This window comes from Peromyscus eremicus, chromosome 8a (genome assembly GCF_949786415.1).
Source record: "Peromyscus eremicus chromosome 8a, PerEre_H2_v1, whole genome shotgun sequence".
In the NCBI taxonomy this organism is placed as follows: Eukaryota; Metazoa; Chordata; class Mammalia; order Rodentia; family Cricetidae; genus Peromyscus; species Peromyscus eremicus.
The window spans coordinates 17,363,450-17,377,163 of NC_081423.1; the positions used below are offsets into that span (position 1 = coordinate 17,363,450).

Here is a 13,714-nt window from a genome sequence, read left to right on the forward strand (position 1 = left end):
GTTGCAACTGCAGTTGAGTACCCACCAGAACTATATGGTAAGGACCTACTGTTGTCGGGCAAAAATGGCGCAAGCCTTTAATCCCAGCACTCGGGAGGCAGAGCCAGGTGGATCCCTGTGAGTTCGAGGCCAGCTTGGTCTACCAAGTGAGATCCAGGACAGGAACCAAAAACTACAGAGAAACCCTGTCTCCGGGAGAAAAAAAAAAAAAAAAGAATCTATTGTTGAAGACACAACCAGGATTGAGAGAAATAAAGCTGGAATAGTGTCGATGCTTCTACCATGCTGGCTAGTTCTCTTATCAACAGGAAGTGCTATGCAGGCTACTTTGGGAGAATAGTCATGAGTGTTCTCACTCAGCCATGGTTCCCGAACACTACATCATTCGTTGAGCAGACAAGATGTGCCCACCAGTACAATCGTGGCAAATCTGTTGCAGGAATAACCAACTACTTTCTGACTGGAATTGAGACCTACCCCATGGGAAGGAATTCACATCTGGTACTATAAATTGATTTAAAGTCTGTGGCTGAAGCTGGCATGGTAGTGCCCACCTTTGATTTCAGCACTGGGGAGGGAGAGGCAGGTGAGTCTCTGAGTTTCAGTTCAAGGCCAGCCTTGTCTACATAGTGAGTTCAAGTACAGCCAGAGCTACATAGTGAGACCCTGTTTAAAAAAAAAAAAGCCTGAGGCTGGGGAGATCATAGGCCCTGGGGTTGTATGGACATGTGACTGTCAAACTTCCTTCTAAACATTTCTTTGTCTGTGCCCATAGATTAGGGCTGTTCTCACCTTGCCTTGACCCAAGAAGCCTCATTTATCTATTAGTGAATAGTAGTTACCTGAGACTCATAATTGGCCCAAGTGCTGACAATAAATTACCTCTGAATGCTCAGCCCTAAATATCATTCCCCTGCCCCAATGTTCAAGAAATACTGCAGGAAGGGTAGCAGGAGTGTAAGAACCAGGGGATGGGGAGAGGATGCTGCAGAAAGCTGCTTTGCAGACAGGACTCGTGACTGCTGTGTGCACAAACTCATAGCAGCTGTGACTATCTGCCCAAGACTGTGCCCATCATGGATGGGCTTGCCAATTCCCACTGCTCCCTGAGGGATTGTTGGTAGTTAATGGAGGGAGAGAGAGAAGGTATCACTCTTCAATGGTGTAAGTTGCAAACTGCCCATGTTTTGATAAATAACCTGCTTTGTGCAAAGGTTTCCTCCCACTGGTGGTAGGAAAGGGTGACCGGGTAACATCTAACCCTCCTAAGGTCCCAGTGACAAACCAAAGCTGGATTCCGCTCAACTTCACCGTGGAGAACCAATGAGTTTATTAGGCTTGCTTACAGAGCTTGGGTAAGGGGTTACAGGCAGGAGTGAGGGTGATCCTAAAGCAGCCATTCTGGAAGGTCTGTACCCAGCATGGAAGATGGCCTCCCCATGGCTGCACAGATGGAACTCCTTTTCCCCAGTCTTCCCCAATCTATATACTCTATCCCACCCTAGATCTCAAGGCCAATCCGATCAGGAAAGAATCGCATATAACCGATGAGGAGTGGCTGGATATGCATGCAGGTGTCCAGGCCTCCTTGTCTATGATGAAATGTCAACAGCCAGCAAGCCTAGTGATGATGATCTTTTGCAAGCAGACACAGATGGTCTTATGAAGATGAGCTGTTCTACTCTGAGGATAAGGCTGTACAAAAACTTAATGCTATTTTTTTTTTTGAGACAAGGTTTCTCTGTGTAGCTTTGTGCCTTTCCTGGAACTCACTCTGGAGCCCAGGCAGGCCTCGAACTCACAGAGATCCACCTGGCTCTGCCTCCTGAGTGCTGGGATTAAAGAAGTTTGCCACCACCGGCCGGCTCACTTTTTTTTTTTAAGAAACAGCATCATTGTCAGGCACACCCCTGTATTCTCATTGTCAAGGTACTGAGGCAGGAAAATCATGAGTTGAAGGCCATCTAGGGATACATAGTGTGATCCTATCTCTTTTAAAAATGTTCATTATTATGATAATCTATAAGTATTTTTGCCCCTCCCCATAGTAGGTTTCTCTGTTGATGAAATAAGTCAGATCAAGGCAAATCAAAAAGACCAGGTTTAATGAATGAGCAAAGCAACCCTGGGTGACCCCTCTAGTCCCCCCAGAAGTGAGGTGGGGGAGGGAGGAGGAGAAATCACATGGCAGGTCTAGGGACGGGAGCTTAAATACCCTGTAGATCTTGAGCAGCTCCGAGGGAGGAGCCGCAGCTTGTCGGGCTCCCTGAGAGGGGCAGGGTTTGGGGGGGGGGGCTGAGGAAGGACTTCCAAGGGAACAATAAGTGTGTGTGTGAATGGTGTGCTTGTCTGAGTGCATGTCTGATGGCACAAATGTGGAGGTCAGAAGACTTTGCGGAGTCAGTTCTCTTTCTATCTTTATGTGGGTCCAGGGGTTGAACTCACATCATCAAGCTTGTATAGTGAGCACTTTACCTACTGAGCCAATGCCATCAGCCTGTGATACCATAGCTTAAAAGCCAAAAATACCAACCAGCACCCACATGAGAATTTATGGAAGGTGATGTGTGTTAATTTGATTATGTGTAATAATCATTTTCCTGTGGAAATAAAAATATTGTACAATTAAAATACAGACAAGTCTAGCAAGGTGGCACACATTTATAATCTTAGTACTAGGGAAGTGGAGACAGGATGATCAGGGGTTCAAGAAACATCTACAAAGTGAGTCTGATGTCCTATTTCTAGGGGGAAGAAAGATAGAGACAATCAAGAATTAATTTAATTGGCTGAAGAAAAATAATTTCAGTGATTGAGGGCAGTAAGCTATGTGGCTAACCTGAGTTTGGTTCTCAGCACCCAAATGGCAGCTTACAACCTTTGTGACTCCAATTTCAAGGGATCCAATGCCCTCTTCTGGCCTCCACAGACACCAGGCATGCATATGGTGCACCTACACATATGCAGACAACATATTCATACATTTAAAATAGTCTTTAAGGGCTGGAGAGATGGCTCAGTGGTTAAGAACACTGGCTGCTCTTCCAGAGGTCCTGAGTTCAGTTCCCAGCAACCACATGGTGGCTCACAACCATCTGTAATGAGATCTGGTGCCCTCTTCTGGCCTGCAGGGACACGTGCAGGCAGAACACTGTATATATAATAAATAAGTAAATCTTTAAAAAAATAAAATAATCTTTAAAAGTTAATTTAAAAACTGCCAGATTTTTTTTCCCAAAAGGTAGAATTCTAAAATTGTACAGACTCTTTGTCAAACACTCTGGTAGATTCTTTAAATATGAACTGTACAGAGAGGCTGGAGCGTGCGTTGCTTTTACGTAGGACTTGAGTTCAGCTCCCAACACCCACACAAGGAGCTAACAGCTGCTTGTAACTGCAGCTCTAAGGTGATCTGATGTCTCTGGTCTTTGTAAGCATCTACACTCACATGCACATAATCCCAAACACACACACACACACACACACACACACACGCACGCACGCACGCACGCACGCACACGCACACGCACACGTAGTTAAAACTAATAAAAGTAAGATTTAAAAATATGTGCAGACTACATGACCCAGTCATCCTGCTACTATCCCCTGGGATAAGTGAAATTTGTGTCCATCCCGGGTGTACCTCGGCAGCGAGTTCCTGGTTTGGAATGGCAGTCAGTGTGACTGGAGTTTTTAGAGCAAAACCTTTGGCTCTGGCAGCCCCAAAGATCTTGTCCACCATGGCAGATGTGCCAATTAAAGACGAATAGTGGTGAAAAGGCAGACAGGGGGAGATTTATTTAACCTGGCCACCATGGAAAGAATAGAGGAAGAGGTTCAGTGACCCCAAGTCCACCTTCCTGCTATTGAACATTAGGTGTAAGTAGAGGATGAATGGAGCAAGAGAAGAGGTAATCATAATTCAGCAGACCTTGTCAGGGTGTGGTCTGATTGATCATATCTCAGTTCTGGTTCTGCAAGGCGGTCATGCTCTCACCACTTGAGGGGAGCCATCTAGTTCTCATGTGCTGACTGCTTCTGCTCCAGGGTGTGGCCTTACCATGCAGGGGTAGAACAATGGCTTACCTTTCTGCCTCCAATCTTGCCTGTATGAGTAAGGAGTCAAGGCCTTTTTCAGCAAAGGTGGCTACTGCTGCTTCTCTTTTTCTTCTCCTCTTCCTCCTCCTTCTTTTTTTGTTTGTTTCTAGCCTGAGATTGATGTGAACCTTCAGTCCCATGCATGTACAACTGTGTGTGCCTGAGTTTGTGGAAGTCAGAAATTAACATCTTCAAAGTGTCTAACATTGCTGGGCAGTGGTGGCGCATGCCTTTAATCCCAGCACTTGGGAGACAGAGGCAGGTGGATCTCTGAGTTCGAGGCCAGTCTGATCTACATGAGATCCAGGACAGCCAAGACTGTTACATAGAGAAACTCTGTCTCACAAGTGTCTAGTGTCTTCCTCAATCACTCTTCACCTTATTCTGTGTGTATGTGCACATGTATGTATGCATGTGTGTGAGATGTGTGTGGTATATGCACATGTGTGGACAGGTGTCTGTGTGTGTGTGGAGGCCAGAAGGTGCCATGTATCTTCTCTATTACTTTCCATCTTGGTTCTTTGAGGCAGGATATCTTGATGAACTTAGTGCTGTAATTTTTCAACTAGGCTGACAGCCCCCTAACCCCAGTGATCCTCCTGTCTCTACACTTTTGAGGGCTGGAGTTACAGGATGGCACAGGACCATACTTAACTTTAACATGTGTACTGGGATCTGAACTTGGTCTTTATGCTTTGCACAGCAGTTGCTCTTAACTACTGAGCCATTTCTCCTATCTTATTTTTTTTAATTAATTAAAACATTTGTTTAATTAATATTAAAACATTTTTATTTTATGTGTATGCATGTTTGCCTGCTTACATATCTGTGTACCACATGTATGCCTGGTGTCAGAGTAGGCCAATAGAGAGAATCCAATCCCTGGAACTGGAGTTATACACGGTTGTGAGCTGCCATGTGGGTGCTAGGAACTGAACCTGGGTCCCCAGGAAGAGAAGACAGTGTTCTTAACCACTGAGCCATCTCTCTAGCCCTCCACCTTATTTTTTGAGACAGTTTTTCACTTGGAGCTCACCATTCAGTTAGGTTCGCTGATTAGTCTGTCATAGAGATCCTCCTGTATCTGCCTTCAGTGCTGGAATTGTAGGTACACACTCAGCTTTTTAGATGGGTGCTGGGATCTGAACTCAGGCCCTCATAATTTCAGGGCAGTCACTTTACTGACTGTGCCGTCTTCCCGGCCTCCACTTGCTGCTTTTAAACAGTCCCTTCACTTGGTCTGTGCAGGAAGGTGCACATTCTCCATGCAGTGGCTCTATTTGGACACACAAGCCATGGAAGCCATAAATATTTTTGTTAGCATTGGCACACATCAGAAACACCTGCTCCTCAGAAAGCCAGCCTTGGGCCTGATTGAGAACACCAAAGGACAGATGGATCCTTACCATGGCATCCCTAAATAGAAAGGCTGACACTCACTGGAACTGCCTCCGAGAATGTTAGCTGGCCAAAGGCAATTTCCAGTCCTTACATTAAAGGGAAGTGACTTTATTCTTTGAATGCATTTTCGTTACAAAAGCATATCATTCTTACAAGTAAATGAGACTAGTTTGGAGAGGGGACCATATCACATTCCTTTTCCCAAAGGCAGCTCTGCACAAAGCCTCCTATCATGTGCTGGGAATTTTGCCATGGGGGGTGACTCAGTAGATTGGATGGCTGTACACCTGGAAACAGAGTTCAGTTTGTAGCTTTTGCCAAAACTGCTTATGAAATCATATTTATCTATGGTGACCACAAATGTAAAAATTGGTTCATACTTTCCCCTTGTTCTTGCCTGGATGCACCTCATCTGATCTCAACCGGTCTAGTCTACTGCTCTGCACCCTTGACTGTGACCCTCTGATGACAAGGGCATTGGTCGGCAAACTGGCGATCAACACTGGATATCAAATTTAAAAACCTGTGCAAGAGCAGGTGGGGTCAGTCTGTAATCCAAGGCAGGAGGATCAGGAGTTCAGGCATAGCTTGAGCTGCATGATTTACTGTTTGGTGTCTTAAAAAGACACCAAACAACAAATCAAAGAAGAAACAAAATCTGTGCCTCTGCACTTCACAGTGCGCTCCTGTGAAGAATGCGTGAGCCCCTCAGATCCTAGCCTTGTTTGGAGTGACTTTGGGCAATTCCTCACCTGCCACGGCGTCAGAGCGCTTCTCTGCATCTATGTAGTAGCCCGCCCATTAGTATTCTGTTGTATGCTAGCAGCTTATGAAGGAGTCACACGGGAAAGACTAGCGGCTTCTCTCGGTTATGGGCATGTTTGGTTTCCTGTTCAGCAGTAGTTTCCCAAAGCCTATCCTCATGCGCCTCTCCAGCGACATCACGCTTCGCTCGCCACACCCGCGCAAATCATACCGAGCTTCTGAACGGGGGAGAGCACTGTCGCCCCTAAACTGCGTCCGCTTCGAACCCGCCTTTATAGCAACTCATGGGGGCGTGGTCAGGCTACAGGACGTGCTGACGTCACGCGCGACGGAGGGCGGGCCGGCGCCGGCGTCCCTCACTGGGTCCCTAAGCTCTGGTGCTCAGCCTTCATCCTCCGCTGCCCCGCCGGTGCCTGTCTCCCACCGCCCGCTCCCCGCCGCCGGGTCCTCACATCATCCGGGCCGCGCCGCCGACATGGGCCCGCGCCAGCCTCGCTGCGGGGCCGGGAGCCGCTAAGGCGCGGTGGGAAGATGGGCGAGGGCGGAGCAGGGCCCGAGCGCCAGCCCCAGCAGCCCGGGCGCCCCGCGCGCGCCCGCCCGCGTCGCCGCGGGGATGCCCGCGCCCGCCGCCGCGCCCTGAGCGCCTTTGTCTGCCTCCAGCGCCGTTCGCATCATCCCTAGTTTAGCCGGCGCCGGATCATGGAGCTGAGCCAGCCGATCTCCCTGTCCGACCACGACGAGCCGGCGTCTGGGCCCCAGCGCGGGGTCAAGGGGCTGGTGGGGCCCGACGCTCCTCGCGGCTGGTCAGATGAGCCCGAGGAACACGCCCAGCTTCAACGGTGGCCAGAGGGACCCAACCCGCCAATCTGCTGGCCCGAAGAGGTAGAGGAGCCTGACGCTCCTAGCCGCTGGGTCAAAGAGCCCAGCGCCCCTCGCTGTTGGTCCCAGGAGCCCGACGTATCCTGCCACTTGGCCAAGGAGCCGGAGGAACCTGACGCCCCTCGCTGCTGGTCCCAGGAGCCCGACGTATCCTGCCACTTGGCCAAGGAGCTGGAGGAACCCGACGCCCCTCGCTGCTGGTCCCAGGAGCCCGACGTATCCTGCCACTTGGCCAAGGAGCCGGAGGAACCTGACGCCCCTCGCTGCTGGTCCCAGGAGCCCGACGTATCCTGCCACTTGGCCAAGGAGCCGGAGGAACCCGACGCCCCTCGCTGCTGGCCCCGGGAGCCAGACGCATCCTGCCACTTGGCCAAGGAGCTGGAGGAACCCGAAGCCCCTCACTGCTGGCCCCGGGAGCCAGACGCATCCTGCCACTTGGCCAAGGAGCTGGAAGAACCCGAAGCCCCTCACTGCTGGCCCCGGGAGCCAGACGCATCCTGCCACTTGGCCAAGGAGCTGGAAGAACCCGAAGCCCCTCACTGCTGGCCCCGGGAGCCAGACGCATCCTGCCACTTGGCCAAGGAGCTGGAGGAACCCGAAGCCCCTCACTGCTGGCCCCAGGAGCCAGACGCACAGTGCCACTTGGCCAAGGAGCTGGAGGAACCCGACTCCCCTCGCTGCTGGCCCCAGGAGCCCGACGTACGGTGTCTCTTGGCCAAAGAGTGGGAGGAATCCGACTCACCGTGCCTCTTGGCAGAGGAACTGGGAGAGCCTGACGCCCTTCACTGCTGGCCCCGGGAGCCCGACGCGCCGTGCTTCTTTACCGAGGAACTGGAAAAGCCTGACGCCCCTCACTGCTGTTCCCAGGAGGCGAACACCGGGTGCTTCTTGGCCAAGGAGCCAGAGGAGTCTGACGCCCCTCACCTGTGGCCGGGGGAACTCAGCGTACCGTGCCTCTTGGTCAAGGAACCGGAGGAGCCCGATGAACCTCGCTGCTGGCCCGAGGAGCTGAAGGAGCCCAATGCACCCAGCGCACCGTGTTTCTGGGGCAATGAACCAGAGGAACCTGACGCATCTCGCTGTTGGTCTAAGGAGCCCCCGGTGCTGTGCCTCTGGCCAGAGGAGCAGAATGCAACGGGCTGCTGGCAGGAGGAGCCCGATGCACCCTGCTTCTGGCCGGAGGACCGAGAGGAACCCGAAGTTCTGTGTCTCCAGTTCAAAGAGCCAGAGAAGCCCAAAGTCCCTTGCAGCTGGCCGGAGGAACTGGAAGGCTGCTGCCCTACGCGGGGCCTACCCCTAGAGCCTTTAGCCTCCGAGGGCGAACTGCTGCAGGCATGTCCCGGGCCACCCTCGGACCCAGGCCCGGCATTGTCGCTGTCCAGCGAGCCCGGGACAGCCCAGGAGGAGGGTGCGCGCCTCAGGGCGGTGTTCGACGCCCTGGACAGTGATGGGGATGGATTCGTCCGCATCGAGGATTTCATCCAGTTCGCCACGGTCTACGGGGCGGAGCAGGTAACAAACTGACTATGGTTCTGGTCCGGAGAGGTGTTGCTGATTTCTGTTTAGGGTAGTTTTCCGGAATCCCCTCTTCCCTCTTAGAGGAAGGTATACCCACGAGTCAAGTGTCCCCTCCTCTAGCGTTCCACTTCCTACTTATTCCCTAGATCCGGGAGTGGGAAACCCTCTTCAGGGCCTGGCTTCTGCCACCCATGTTTAGGACATCAGAGGCCAGACTTGTAGATGTCCCTTGAGCAGAGTTAGTTTACTTTATGTGTTTCCCATTCGTTGTACGAGGTTTTGTTTGAGAGACAGTGCAATTAGAGGCTAGAAGGACCTAGGAATTAAAAATGGCTGGAGATGTAGATCAGTGGAAAAAGCATTTGCTTCATGCTCATGGCCTGGAGCTCAGTCCTTTGTATCACATGAAGGATTTCTGCTGTACATTAAAGCGGCAAAATCAGCAAGTGCAAAATAAATCTTAAGCTGGGCATGATGATGCATGCTTTTAGTCCCAGCATTTGGGAGGCTGAGACAGGATTGCTGCAGCTTAGTCTACATAGTGAGTTCAAGACTAACTTGGGCTACAGAGTGAGACCCTGTGTGTTTCAACACACACACACACACACACACACACACACACACACACACACACACTAGAGTACACAAGAGTTCTGCATCGGGATCAAGAGAAGGAAGGGAAGGAGCCCAGGAGTTTCATGGCAGGCGCCAGACCTAGCAGAGCCATCAGGGCCCTGGTGCTTACAGGAGAGGCGAGATGGATTGAAAGGTAACAGAGGCACAGTTCACGTGCAAGGGTCGCACACGTCTACTGCCAGACCCTGGGGAAGCTGGCTCCGAGGCCAAGTCCTTGTTGTCCCCTTCACTTAATTGTTTGGGCTGATGATGACAGCAGGGCTGTTTGCAGACGTCAGCTAGGTTATATGTTCCTCTTTATTTATTTATTGGATGGAAGTCTCTGACAAGACATCAGCTAGGTTACATGTCCCCTCGGTTTACTTACTTACTGGTTGGAAGTCTCAGGGATTTTCATCTGTTCATTTTCATGCTATTCACTCTTCACACATGCAAACATTTGTTAAGTGGGTGTTCAAGTCTTACATTTGCATGTTTGAGCTTAACGGTCTTTAAGAAAAGAGATAAAAATAAGCTGAGTGTGGTGGCACACACATCTGTAGTCCTTGCTTCCAGCACTCAGGAGACTGAGGCAGGAGGATGTCAAAATCGAGGTCAACCTGGATACGTAGCAAGACTGTCTCCAAAAACCAAGGGGAAAAAAAAAAAGCAAATTGATATATTTCTATTAGTCATAATGTTAAAACCTCTATTTGTAACACCCAAAGTGCAGCTGGAAAGAACTGGTTAACTCAGGGCTCTCTACTAAGCTGACACCTGGGACCAGCCAGCCAGCTTCCGGGAGGCTTTTTACCATTGAGCCCTCTTGCTGGCCTCTATCCATAGAGCTTAGTTCTTGTAGTCCGTTCCTTGTTCCTGGCCCGGAGAGGTCTTTCCAGTGCTTGGCAGTTGTTTACTGGTGCGGTGTGTCTTCTCTTTGACTTGCTCTTGCCTCTAGATCCAGTCCTACCGAGTAGGCTGTGCCAGGCCGGAGCCGCATTGGCTCTTTTCATGCTTTGGCTCTGCTATTATGTGTTCACCGTATCATTGCTCTAGTCCTCTGGGGTGGTAATTAGGCAAGCAGTTTTCACCCTTACTTTACAGGTAGGAAGCTAGAAGCTGGGAAAGTCTGCGGAGCTTCCCTAGGCCTCACTAATTGCTAGAACGGGATCGGAGAGTTTCTTTTTTTAGCTCTTAACCCACAGATGACTCTAGATGTAATGGCTTGGAGTATTTCTACCAAATTTCAATTTAGTGAATTTCATAAAATTGTCTTTGAGATATGTCTTTGGTCATCACTTCCCCAACTTGATTACTTTGGGGAAAACCTGGCTACACCTCTTGCCCCTCGCCTTAACCCTCCTCCTCAAAGGGCCTCCCCATGTAATTCTGGCTGTCCTGGAACTCGCAGTGTAGACCAGACTGACCTCAAACTCCTAGAGGCCCACCTGCCTCTGCTGGGATCAAAGGGGTGCGCCACCAATCCCACACTCTTGAGTACAGACTAGAAATGGGTCAGAATTCTTTGCTCTGACAGCTCCTGGTGGAATTTGCAGTTTGGGAAGCCCTGATGGCCAAGGATTTGTTGGTATAGAGAGTGGAGGGAAATCTCCTATGCCCTTGTCTTTTTTTAGCAGCTCAGGAGGAAGAGATGTTGTGTTGACTTAGCCTCCTGGGGTTGTGGAGGGGACTTCTTGCTTTCTGTGAGTGGTCTTACTGTTTGGAGCAGATAACACACAAAGGAAAGCAAGTTAATCTTTATGTTGGTAGCCCTCATGACTCAGACATGCTGGATACATTATAGAGGAGCAAAGACAGGAATATTAACCAATAGTGCAGAAGTATAGAGAAAAGTGAAGCATTCCCACAATATATGTATTTTGAAATTTTTAAGATGAAAAAAAATCTTGAATATACAGAGTAGAGAGAGCTGGTGAGTGTTGCCTCTAGAGTTCTCTCTCATGTCCCAGGAGTTTCAGGATTCAACTCATCTGTGAACGTCCTTCCACTTGCTTTTAAAAGATTTTATAACTTATTTATGTGTCTGTGTGAGACATACATGCAGGTGCCTGCGAAGCTGGAGTTACAGGAGGCTGTGAGCCACTGAGTCTCTGGAAAAGCAGCAAGGCCTTAATCCCTGAGCTTCTCTCCACTCGTCCACTTTTCTTTTTCTTTTCTTTCTTTCCTTTTTTTTTTTTTTTTTTTTTTTTTGGTTTTTCGAGACAGGGTTTCTCTGTGTAGTTTGGAGGCTGTCCTGGATCTCGCTCTGTAGACTAGGCTGGCCTCAAACAGAGATCCGCCTGCCTCTGCTTCCCGAGTGCTGAGATTAAAGGCATGCGCTACCACCGCCCGGCCCCTCCACTTTTCCAAGCAGATTCCTGATGCTTTGTAGGCTTTATCTGTAAATGATTCTGTATTTATCTAAAAAATAAGGATTTTTATTTGTTTGTTTGTTTGTTTGTTTTTTGTGAGACAGGACCTTACTCTGTAGCCTTGACTGGCCTGGAATTCACAGAGATTTGCCTGTCGCTGCTTCCCAGGTGCTGGCATTAAAGGCACTTGCTTCCATGCCTAACCTAAGCTAAGGGATTTTTCTTTCTTACATTTTTTCGGGTGTGAAGGTCAGAGGACAACTTTAAGGAGTTTGGTCATCTCCTTTCTGTGTTCTCAGGCCGTCGGGCTTGGCAGGAAGCATCTTGATCTACCCAACTATCTCGCTACCTGATTTCTATTTTTTAAATTTAATTTCTTTTGAGACAAGGTCTCAGTGGTGAGGAGGGTGACCTTGAGCTCCTAATCCATCTGCCTCCGTCTCCCAAGTGCTGGGATCGCAGGTGTGAGCCATAGCAGTGGGCTCCAGTGTCTTTTCTGTAATCTGTTTATGTAGGTAGCATTTTCAATTATTAAGCAGGTTGTCTGAATTTTTAATAGGAGCACTCCCGTTTATAATAGAGATGGCTGTCATGTCCTTCTCTGTCATGGTGTGTGTGGCTCTGGTTACCTCACCTGGTGACAGATCAGGTGTGCTGTAATACCATCCAGGGTCATTCACAGGAGTCTGAAGGGGGAAGGAGGAAGGAGGGGCATGGTAGAACGTCAAGCTTCATCTCTTTTTTTCCTTTTCATTTTTTCTTTTTATTTTAGGGAGGATCTCAGGTATCCTAGACTCACCTTCAACTGGCTTTGTAGTGGAAGATAATCTTGAACTTCTGATCCTCCTGCCTCCTCCATCTCCTGAATGCTGGGATTGTAGGTGTGTGCCATCACACCCAGTGTTATGGGGTGCGTGCTGGGTGTTGAACCCAGGGCTTCTGAATTGTGAGAAGAGATTGGCCCCTTGCTTTTCTTTTCTTCTCTCTCTCTCTCTCTCTCTCTCTCTCTCTCTCTCTCTCTCTCTTTTTGTTGTTTTTGTTTTTTTTTGAGACAGGGTTTCTCTGTGTAGCTTTGCACCTTTTCTGGAACTCACTCTGTAGCCCAGTCTGGCCTCGAACTCACAGAGATCCGCCTGGCTCTGCCTCCCAAGTGCTGGGATTAAAGACGTGCGCCACCACCGCCTGGCTTTTTCTTTTGGTTTTTAAGACAAAGTTTCTTTGGGTAGCCTTGGCTGTCCTGGAACTAGCTCCGTAGACCAGGCTGCCTCAAGAGATCGAGTGCTGGGATTGCAGGGGTGCGCCACCACCTCCCGGCTCTCAGCATTTACTCTTTAGCACCACTGCTCCTTTCCAGAAAACACTGCTGGTTGGAGCCATGAGTACTCTGACTTTGGAAGGCATGGCCTGTCCTCCACCGCACTCCGATGGAGATGCAGCAGTGAACGTATTTCTGCAGTGTCCTCTGCTCCTTGTTCTGCACTATTGTCAGTGGGCAGTTGGAAGTTCTTAGGGATGTTTGACACTGTGATTTACTGCTCCCCTGTTCTTTCTGGTCTCTGTCCTAGCCTTGGATTTAAGTGTCTAGTGTTGGCATGAAAATGGGCATGTGTGGCCAGACTTGACACACACTTTCAATTCTATCATTTAGGAGGCAGAGGCAGGTGGGTCTCTGAGTTTGAGGCCAGCATGTTCTACATAGCATGTTCTAGGTCAGCTAGGGCTACACAGTGAGATCTTGTCCCACAAGGAAAGAAAGAAAGAAAATGGGCATGTGTGAGCTTGGATATGTGTTTAAGCATTTGTGTGTCGGAGTGGGCTGTGTGTGTGAGAGTGACTGTGTATGAGTGCTTGAGGGAATGTGTACCCCTGGGTCTGTGTTGACTGAATTACTAAAATCAGATAAAGTTCCTGTTTGTTCTTGGATAACAGATAGCTTTGTTAGCATCTAAAAAAAGAACTGTTGTATTCTAAAAGTAACACATGCTTATTATTAAACAAAGCACAGGCAGACAGTGGTGTAAAATAAAAGACAATGTGGGCATGGTGGTATAGAACTTTAATCTCAG

General features: G+C 49.3%; 1 protein-coding gene across 2 annotated transcripts in view; it reads left to right on the forward strand.

Moving 5' to 3' along the window:
• The first annotated feature begins 6,927 nt into the window (after positions 1-6,927).
• The window catches only part of Rab11fip3 (RAB11 family interacting protein 3), an 83,716-nt gene continuing 76,929 nt past the window's right edge, over positions 6,928-13,714 (forward strand). For both annotated transcript variants that reach the window (XM_059270263.1, XM_059270264.1), the window contains exon 1: positions 6,928-8,655. In XM_059270263.1, coding sequence (XP_059126246.1) covers positions 6,964-8,655 — 1,692 coding nt within the window. In that variant the 5' untranslated portion in view covers positions 6,928-6,963. The remainder of the gene's footprint in view (positions 8,656-13,714) is intronic.